This window comes from Ursus arctos, unplaced genomic scaffold (assembly GCF_023065955.2).
Source record: "Ursus arctos isolate Adak ecotype North America unplaced genomic scaffold, UrsArc2.0 scaffold_37, whole genome shotgun sequence".
NCBI classification, from domain to species: Eukaryota; Metazoa; Chordata; class Mammalia; order Carnivora; family Ursidae; genus Ursus; species Ursus arctos.
The window spans coordinates 3,285,585-3,296,134 of NW_026623053.1; the positions used below are offsets into that span (position 1 = coordinate 3,285,585).

The following is a 10,550-nucleotide window of genomic DNA, read 5'->3' on the forward strand; positions in this document are numbered from 1 at the left end:
AACTTATGTAAGTTTTCTTGGAATCTCGCCCCCCCCCTTTTTATTTTAACCTTTTCCCCTCAGCGGAGCACAATTTGGTTTTCCTCCCGAATCCAAATCTCCCAAATTGCAATTCCTAAGACCCCCAATAAATTTGTGTTTGCCTTGCAGCCTCGTTGCAAATTTTGTTTGACACAACTCAGACACAGGCTCTTTTAATTTTATTCTGCAGTTGCCGGATACAAGGTTTAAAACCTTTGTCTTTTCAAATCTCTCGCGGTTTGCTCTAGACACAACCAGGAATGGGGTTACAGATAAAAGTTTTGGGGGCTCTCCTCCAGCTTCTAGCCTTCTCCGCAGAGGCTTCGTTGAGGGAAACTTCGGCCTTGCCAAAGGAAGTGAGGGCTGGGATGCAGTGCTGGAAGCCTGGGGGGACGGGGAGCGGGTCTGGTTCCAGGGCTGGAAAGAACTCCGATTAAGTTGTTAGCCCAGCCTCGGGCGATTGAATCTGGGTGTGTCGCCATGGCGATGGGGGCTGGCTTGCGTGTTCGGCTGCCATTGGCTGGGGACTCCGGGCCGGGATATAAGCCAGCCGCGAGTAACTGTGCCTTCACTGTGCACACCGCTCCCGGCGAGTGCGGCTCGGCTCGGCGCTGCTCCGCGGACCGGATCCGAGAGGCCAAGGGCGGGCTCCTCGAGAGGGCGGCGGCGGCACCATGGAGAAGGGGTGAGGCGGCCGCCAGGCCCGGGGAACCCGGGAGGGGGAATGGCTGTCACCGAGACCTGCAAGCCCGGTACCGGGGGGCCGAGGGGGGGCCAGGAGGAGGAACGAGTGTGCTGGAGATGCGGAGAGGCCTGGCGGGGAGCCCGGTGTCGGGGCAGGGCGGCAGAGCAGTGGGGCGGCAGGAATCGAGCAGGGCTGGCGTCACAGGAGCGCGCAGGGGACCCGTGTAGTACGATGTAGTCTACCCGGGAAAGGAGCCGGTGCGTTTGTGTGTGCGCGTGCACACTGAGGTGCAAGTGTCGGGGGAGGCATACTCCCTAACCCCCGGCCACCCCGACACGCATACAGGGAAGTCTTCCCACCCCGTGTGCTTTTCATAGATTCGCGATGGAGAGTCTAGGTAGCTGCGAGGTTCTTTTGGGGCCGGTATTCAGAGGAGAGATAGCTGAAGTCCCACACAACACCTCCCTTCCCTCCAAATTGGAGATCCAATTAAAATAAGTTGGAGTCCATTGAGTAGGTGACTCTTGATCTCAGAGTCGTGAGTTCAAGCCCCACCTTGGGCGTGGCGCCTACCTAAAATTAAAAAAAAAATTTTTTTTTTAAAGATTTTATTAATTTACTTGAGAGAGAGAATGCGCGCAGGAGCAGGGGGGAGGGGAGAGGGACAGGGAGAAGCTGACTTCCTGCTGAGTAGCCAGCCCGAGGGGGGGGGGGGGGCTAGATTAGAGGACCAGGAAATATGACCTGAGCCTCAAAATCCGAACTGAGACCCAGATGCCCACCCACCAATTTTTTTTTTTTAATAAGTTGGGGATGGAGTCTCCAAGGAGAGAAGGAAATCCTTATTTATTGAACTGAGCAAAAGATTGCCCATTCCTCCCACATCACACCTTTTGAAAACTCTTCTGTCTGCTTTGGTCCCAGAAATCCCATTGCAAGTCCCCAGCATTAGGGATCACAGTAGCTCTTGGATGCTCAGGGATCCAGGGTGTTCTTGGGGGACTGATGGCCCATGAAGAAGTTGTATGAGCTGTTGCTACATATGCTAGGTGGCCAGGGCTTCTCACTTTCATTTCCTTTGCACCTCTTGGGGATGCTATTTGATTAACTTTTTACCATTTCATTGCTTCTCTGCATCGTCCTGTGGCCCAGCTCCATTGACCCCACCCCCGTCCTTTACTCCCCTACCTCCCTGAGGGTAGCCTGTTGTACTGTAGAGTCATCTGGTTTCAAAGCCAATGCTTTTGAAGAAAAGGATTTCCTTTGGAGGTTTGGTTAGCTGTCTTCAGCTCTGTCACACCTCCGTCCCACTCCCAGCGCCCCTATCTTTGTTTTTCCAGATGGGTGTTTGAGAGTTGGATTGGAGTTGTGAGAAGAACTCTGAGTTGGTTCTTGGGGATGTATGGGTTCTGGGTAAGTGTGTATGGTTAGGTCTCTGAAGAGCAAAGGACCTCGGTGAAGAGAAGGGAGATGGGAGAGAGCAGGGCGGAGAACCCTGGCAGGGGGAAGTGGGAGTAAGGTTCAAGTGTTGTGGACCTGAATCCCGATTTATGGAGTGTAAAGTCTTTAGCGCTTACTGATAAGTTTTTGATTAATTTTCAAACAGCACCTATAAGATAGGTGGGGCTGATGACGTTCCTTTGCTTTATACTTGAAGAAAGACTTTGAAACACAGATTTGCTTAAACGATAAAATGGAGACTAGAATCCAGGTTGAGTTCTGCTTTCCTCTAGACCAGAAATTCCTAAATCTGGTTTTTGAATCGGAATTACCTAAGACACGCTTGTCAAGAATACGGATCCTAGGGACTGCCCCCAGGATTATGGATCTCTGGGGTGGGCTCCAGAATTTGTATTTTCAACCAGCTGCTGCTGAGAGACTTAAGGCAGTCAGTTCTGTTTCGGCCGTTGACAACCAAAGCTGCTTTTTTGGGCTTATTTGGTTGCTGGTCTTGAATTACCCTTTGCAATTCCATATGACAGGGTCTGTACTGGTCTGGGTATCCCAGATATATGGATTTTGGGGGGGGGGGGTCAACCACAAAAAGTATTTGAGGGCGGATGTGGAGGGTAAGGGTCCAAAAGGAAATTGGGTTTATCCCTGACCTCGGGGTGGTGTTAATAACATTTTGAGTATCCTTAGTGATAGATAGGGTCGGAGGATTGTATTGGGTTTGTCACTGCCCTAAAGAAGGTCTTAATCCTGAGACCCAGCTCCTTTAGCCTCCTCGATTTGAATATTTCACTGTACTTCTCTGTAGACCCTATGGCCCTTCCTCTCTAAATCTTTGCTGTAAAGAGAGATACTAAGGCTGCTAGTGGTAGCAAAACTGAAGTTGGGGCTGGAGGGCGGAAACATAGGTATCATTAACTTTTGCCGGGCTCTGGAATGAGTGGGAAGTTTCCCGGCCGACTTTCTCTGTGCCTCTGATGCAGAAAGAGGAGTGCGCTTAGGGTGGTACCCCCTGAGAACAAGGATCCTCCCCTCTGGGGCTGCTCTTTGGCTGGCTTCTTGTCCCCTACCACCATGGCACAGCGCCCAGCCTTTCTGCACTGAAGGTCAATAGTCTGTGATGCCCTTGGGATGCGAGAGAAACTTACCTTGATTTTCCTTTTCCCCTAGATTTACGTATGATGATTATCAGAAGACGAGCGAATGGCTTCTGAGCCGCACCAAGCACCGACCTCAGGTGGCAGTCATCTGTGGCTCTGGGTTAGGAAATCTGGCCAGTAAAGTAACTGAGGCCCAGAGCTTTGACTACAGCGAGATCCCAAACTTTCCCCAGAGTACAGGTACTGGCGAGGGGGACTGAGGGATTGGACTGCGGGATACTGATGGGATGCTGACGACAAGGCATGCTTCTCCACGCCTGCACCCACTTGGCCTGTACAGCATTTGACTAAAGACAACTTGTTTAAGAGAGGGGAAAAAGACCACCGCGAAGCAGAATGATTTTAGAATGAAATCCCCCCCGGTAGAAATTTCATCACAGACAGGGCATGCGCGTGGCGGGAGTACCACATGATGGCATCCTTCCATCGCTATAATGGTTCTGAACTCCGTGAAGCTTTGCAGCACCTCACTCCCATGCTCCCCCCCGCACCATGTCGTCACCACATCTGCACAGCCCCCTTATTTCTTCAGTCTGCAGATTAAATGGAAAAAGTAGTGCCCATAACCTCCCGGGACAGTCAGGCCCTGTCCTATGTCTTCCTGCCATTCCCGTCCCCCAGCTCTAGCTCCTGTCCCAGGATAGGGCACACACTGTGTGCACAGCAATAAGTGAACACACGGACTGCCATGTTCTGGTAGACAAAACACACAGGTGATACATGACTGTGTAAGACCTGAGTCACGCCGACCCTTTGGAGGCAGGAAGGAGCGGATGTCCCCCGTGGAGCTCTGTGGGATCTGAGGATGGCGTATCCAGCCCCCTCATAGCAGCTAGAGAACTCGAAGGCTACCCCTTAGAAGAGAGGCAGGTAGGGGCGCCTGGTGGGCTCAGTAGGTCGAGTATGCAACTCTTGGTCTCAGGGTTAGGATTTCCAATCCCATATTGGGGGTGGAGTTTACTTAAAAGACGGGGAAGCCACGCCTTCAATTTATGAGTAAGGAAAATAACGATTCGGGTGACACCCGAGTCCTCACTGCTAACAGGCGATGAATATTTGAGTGGGCAAAGATTGCCCCTGAGGTAACCCACCTCCTTTGCGAGATGCCTGGGAGTCGTGATCGGCTCTTGCTCATCCTCCTTTCACACTGAAAGAGTAGGCTGGTTTGAAAGTAATAAACGAGGTTGGGAAGTGCCTGTTTCCTATAAGTAGTAAACTGGATTAACCCTCCGGGGTTTATGGGCCCCCGGTGGGCAACCCCCGGAGCGGCCCCCGCACTTCCTTCGCTACTCTCGAGTGTTGGCTGAATCTCTTAATTTACCGACATTTTTCTATTTACCACCTACGAAGCTCTGTTTTCACCTATGGTTCATGAAGTTTAGGTTAATGACCTTAGCCAGTTCTCTGGGGAAGAAGAGAGAGGAGGGCGGAGAGGCCAGGTAAAATAAGGGCAAGAGTAGTTTATTTGGTTTACTTATTAATTCTCAGATAACTAATATCCATTGGTTTATTTATTCATGTTATAAATTTCTACCTTCCTTCCCCTTTTCCCCAGAGAGTCCAGACTTTGCACAGATATTTTTCAAACCCTATGCAGCAAGATTAGGAGACCAGAGCGGGGAAGTGGGAATGGGGGTTGGGGAAAGAAATATGAAAAAGAGGGGGAGGATGGGGCATCTGGGTGGCTCAGACCCATGGACTCTTGACTCTTGGTTTCAGCTCAGGTCTGATCTCAGAGTTGTGAGATGGAGCCCAGAATCCTGCGGGCGTTCAGTGGAAAGTCTGCTTAAGACTCTCTCCCTCCGACCCTCCCCCATGTGTGTTCTCTCTGTCTCTCTCTCTCAAATAAATAAATCTCTAAAAAGAGAGAGAGAGAGGGCGGGCAAAGGGCAAAGTTTTCTAAGGCAGATAGCAATGACATTGGCCCCACCTGCCCTTCCCCCCCCCAAGAAGGGTACTGCACTAAATGATTAGTGGATTAATTTGTAATAATTTTTAAACTTTATCTATCGACCTATGTTTTTATACTTTCGTTTTCCTAACTCTCTTATCTCTGCCCTATTACTGGCAATTTTTTTAAATAAGCTCTTTTCTGTCTGATCATCTCTCCACTCTTGATTTCGGTCCCTCTCTCACACCACCCATTCCGTCTGGGATAGGTGGTCTGGTCCGTTAGAGGAGAAATGCCAGAGAAGGGAAATGGTAATAGTCGTTCTTAAGTCTATGTGGGGAGTTATTTTGCACTCCCACATCCTTGTGGGTCCCATCGGGGCATGTATTCCTACAGGACTCTTGTGGGTCACAATGGAGGAGACTTAGATGGGTCCAAACTCAGCCCCTTTGCCTGCCATTCAGTAGCCTCTTCAGGAAGCTAGAATATACCATGAGCTCCCTTTCAAGAGTGAGGCACATGGATTAGTTAGGGTAAGAAATAAGAATATACATTTTGAGAATTTTAAAATTTTTGGAAAAGTGATCTGTAATGACTGCATTCACTGCAATTATTATTGCCCACTTATTCCATTTTTTACTTGTTTTCATTCTCTTGTAGTATGGCTTTCTCATTCTTTTGAATTTTCTTTAAAAAAAATCTCTCCTTCTCTCCCTTGATATATGGTTCACATTGAACATCCTTACCCCGATAGGCCCAGTCTCAGGATGTACTTACATACCTATTTATAGGCTTTTTTTTTTTTTTTTAAGATTTTATTTATTTATTTGACAGAGAGAAAGACAGCCAGCGAGAGAGGGAACACAAGCAGGGGGAGTGGGAGAGGAAGAGCAGGCTCCCAGCAGAGGAGCCTGATGTGGGGCTCGATCCCATAACGCTGGGATCACGCCCTGAGCCGAAGGCAGGCGCCTAACCGCTGTGCCACCCAGGCGCCCCTATTTATAGGCTTATGATTGATTTATTTCTGTCTCCACCAGACCTCAGCTCTCTGAAAGCAGAGATAATAATGTCTTCTTTGGCTTAATTATGTCCTCACATGTTGAGCGCAATGAGTTGGCTCGTAGTGGGTGCTCAGGGGGTATGTATTCTATGAAAGCGTCGCCGCATTCTTTCTCCGTTCTATTTTGCATACAGTGCCAGGTCATGCTGGCCGACTGGTGTTTGGGTTCCTGAGCGGCAAGGCCTGCGTGGTGATGCAGGGCAGATTCCACATGTACGAAGGCTACTCCATCTCGAAGGTGAATCAGGGGCATAAGCCTGGATGGATCTGGAAGAAGGGGGAGCGAGTTCTCAATCCTATCTTATTACCTAGCTACGTGGGCTAGATAGATTTTGGTCCCTTCCTTTCTCTTCTTTCAAGATCTATATCGTGCATATCTGTGTGGGTAGATTGGTGAAATTTTAAAGAACACTTTCTGATCTTTTATCTTGTGCTTGTAAGGTGACATTCCCAGTGAGGGTTTTCTTCCTTATGGGTGTGGACACCCTAGTGGTCACCAATGCAGCTGGAGGACTCAACCCTGAGTTTGAGGTCGGAGATATCATGCTGATCCGTGATCACATCAACTTACCTGGCCTCAGTGGTGTGAACCCCCTTATAGGGCCCAATGATGAAAGGTATATATCTTGCTTTTTAAGTTTTTTTATAGCTGGGTAGGGTTTAAGGACTTGTCTGGGAGTCAGAAGAGGGTTCGTATGGTTCCAATAATCTGAGATTCTAACCTGTGTCCTAGGTTTGGACTTCGTTTCCCTGCTATGTCCGATGCCTATGACCGGGATATGAGACGGACGGCTCACAGTGTCTGGAAACAGATGGGGCAGAAGAGGGAGCTAAAGGAAGGCACCTATGTGATGCTGGCGGGCCCCTCCTTTGAGACCGTGGCGGAGTGTTGGCTGCTGCAGAAGCTGGGAGCAGATGCTGTCGGTGAGAAGGGGAACTTGGCTGGAGGCTTGAAGAGGGAGGGACGTGGTAGAAATAGGGATGGAAAGGGGTAAAAGATGGTAGACCTAGGTGGTGAATTGAGAGAGGATCTGACTTAAGGGAAGATTGAGTTAAACTGATTTGGAAGGTGTTGAGATTCGGTGTGTTGTCAGCACCACACCTCCCCACCCAGCACCTCGGGCTTTAGCAGCTGGAACGCTAATGACCCATCCACGATCCCGTGACTGTTTCTAAGGAGTGTTCTGAAAAATATCATGGCCACTTTGTGTGCCTCTGGCTGGAAGATGGAACTGCGTCCTTAGAACTGACTTCAAAGTGACCAGAAACAGATACAGAAATAATGGTAATATTTATAAGTAATGTGTAAGGCCCTCTGAGGCCCCACTTTGAAGCAATACAGAACCACCTAAGCTAGACAGGAAAGTAGCTGCTTTTTTGGATGAGTTTTTGAGGTGTTACATTGGCAGTGAGGTAATGAATGGAGATGAGGCTGAAGGGTGAAGGAAAGAATCCTTTGGGGACCCTGACGGTTGATTTCCTCTCGCTCCTCTTCAGGCATGAGCACAGTGCCGGAAGTTATCGTTGCAAGGCACTGTGGACTGCGAGTCTTTGGCTTTTCCCTCATCACGAACAAAGTCATCTTTGATTATGAAAGCAAGGAGAAGGCCAATCACGAGGAAGTACTAGAGGCCGGGAGACAAGCTGCGCAAAAGTTGGAAGAGTTTGTCTCTGTTCTTATGATGAGTATCCCACCACCTGCCAAAGTCAGCTAACCAGCCCTGCAGCAGTCCAGACTGTCCCCCGTGGGATCCACGTAGCGACTACCTGCTTCGGCCCCTTGCTGGGGTCCCGTGCCTCTGCCCTTCGGTAGTAGGAGAAGGGCGAGGAGGATCCTTATCCTTCACCTTCCCCATTTCTCCCACCAGACCCCTCTTGTGCTGGCTCTTCTTTTGCTCAGTTATCTCAAAGCCGTTATCATCCCCCGCCCCCCGCTTCTTCCCAAGAGCTGAGCCCAAGCCCTGCCGTGGCTGTGCCCTGGGTGTCACTTGCGCTGTTGAACTTGGCACAGTAGCTACTGCTGTCCTTTGATGGAACGCTTTCACATTCCTGGGGACTCAGTTCTGCCTCCTCCAAAGCACTAGTGCCCACACGAGGGCCAGGCCAATCCAATACCCCTTGGACTTTTGTATTACCCTATTTTGAGAATAAAAAGAAGGATGAAATGGTATCTTCATTTTCGTGCAGTTTAGGATGAGGGTAGGGGCACAGGCCGAGTTTGGCATGAAAGACAGATCCCATGTCCCCTGTGACTCCCTGCTTCCGAGACAAGCAGCTAAGAACTGATGAGGTGATGTGTGACTGCATGGAAGGGTGAAAGAAAGCCAAGGGTGAAAGATACAGAGGTTAGAAGATGAGGAAGGGCTAACGTCTGGCGCAAGACAGCCCCCTTCCTCAGACCAGTCTTGCCTCGGTCCTTTGCCTTCTGATTGTTTCACACCCTGTCTGCCCTCTCATGAGTATCTGAATGGCTTCACTGGTCTCAGCTGTTCTCCGGTTGCCATTTCCCTCTTAAGCCCTGCCATATTTCCTGTTGGTTTCTTTCTCTCCCCTACCCTAACTTCTGCCATACTTAACGGCAAGCCCACATTCCTTCTCTGCATTCTGGCCATGCAGAGGCGAATACCTCTTTCTCTGCTGCCTGTCACCCCGCTGCAGATTAGAGTCCTGCCAGCCCCAGGCAAACTTGTGAAGTTGGCTCATACTTCATGTCTCTTTGAGCACCTCCCTCCCTCCTCGCTTCCTTTCTGGTTCTGATCTTTCTCTTCATTTGTGCTTGGTCAGAAACCCCCTGTGACACGGCATCCAGGCATTGCCCTTTGCTGGCTCACTGCACTATTCTGTGCACTTATCAGTCTGCAGTCAGCTGGCCGGCATGTTGCAAAACCACACTACTTTCCCAGGCTTCTTTGCCTTTTGAGAAAAGATCGAGTTGGGTGAGCCACTAATAGTAGTGATATGTCAGTTGTCCATTGAAAACTTTTAAAACCTCTCAAACCATCCTTTGTTTGGTAACTGACCTACCTACCTGAGCCCAGCACAAAAAAAACATTGTGGAGTGGCCCTGTCCCCACTCTCTGTCTCGTCAGTTCTTACAACCCCACCAGCTCTAAAACCCTACCTGGACCTTCAGGCATTCTGCTAGCATCCACCATGGGTCCGTGAGAGAGCTGGTTTAGAGGGAAGGGCTGTGTGTCCTTCCAACATATTTGCAACTCTAACTTGTTCATCTAATGGGATGGTTTATAAACTTTTTAAAATCAAGTTATTGAATTACCTCTATAACACACTCAGCCAAGAAAATGTTAAATTGAGAATATAACAATGGTCCTCTTAACTGCCCTTCAATCTTAAAAGAGAAGCATATGTGAAACCATTAATTGTTAATATAAGACGATATATTACATATAATGGGAGCCTGAAAGATAGACCAGTTGTATACACTGGACCTTGAGGCTTGGGTTGTTTAAGGAAAGCTTCATAGAAAACTTGGAGTTCAGTGCTAAAGGATGGAAGGGAAGATAAGGATTTCACACCAGGTGAGCCAAAGCACAGAGCTATAAAAAGTACTAGATATGTTCAGGGGTCACTGTCAACAGGTGTGATTAGAACAGAGGACACGAGGGCTCTAATGAGACACGGGCAAATGTATTTGGAGGTTAGAAGGGGAGTGCATTTGGTGCTTGGCTTTCTCACCCCTGATCTGCCTCTTGGTGAGATGGCTCGGGAATGAGAACGTGCAGTCTGAAAGATAGGTCCCGGAGAGGCTCGAGTGGAATACTTACACACATCTCTAGCTTTTTAGATTTACTAGATGGGTTTGCCCATTTACCCTGTAAAGGGTGTCATGTGTTTCATGATAGAATACTAGATTCAAGGGGCGCCTGGGTGGCACAGCGGTTAAGCGTCTGCCTTTGGCTCAGGGCGTGATCCCGGCGATCTGGGATCGAGCCCCACATCAGGCTCCTCTGTTATGAGCCTGCTTCTTCCTCTCCCACTCCCCCTGTTTGTGTTCCTTCTCTCGCTGGCTGTCTCTATCTCTGTCGAATAAATAAATAAAATCTTAAAAAAAAAAAAAGAATACTAGATTCAAGAAGAATGCATTTGGTGTCCTAATTCAAGAGTCTAATTTTTTAGTTCTAAGTTAAAGTACGAAAAACAGGATTTGCTGGCTTTATACAAGTGTTTATTATATTCATGTTGGAACATTAAATATACCCCCGTGGTAACAAAAAGCTACATTTTTTTTTTTAAGATTTTATTTATTTATTTGACAGAGAT

At 48.7% G+C, this 10,550-nt stretch overlaps 1 protein-coding gene and 1 non-coding gene across 2 annotated transcripts; both read left to right on the forward strand.

Moving 5' to 3' along the window:
* Window positions 1-562: 562 nt before the first annotated feature.
* On the forward strand, window positions 563-10,347 carry PNP (purine nucleoside phosphorylase). The gene is made up of 6 exons (XM_026490543.4): window positions 563-706; window positions 3,329-3,498; window positions 6,404-6,507; window positions 6,711-6,886; window positions 7,003-7,193; window positions 7,767-10,347. Exons 1-6 carry the CDS (start codon window positions 696-698, stop codon window positions 7,982-7,984), a joined length of 870 nt encoding a protein of 289 aa, XP_026346328.2. The 5' UTR covers window positions 563-695; the 3' UTR covers window positions 7,985-10,347.
* Window positions 4,298-4,446, forward strand: LOC113248969 (U12 minor spliceosomal RNA). The gene has a single exon (XR_003313663.1). It is a non-coding gene; the product is annotated as a U12 minor spliceosomal RNA (small nuclear RNA).
* Window positions 10,348-10,550: the final 203 nt, after the last annotated feature.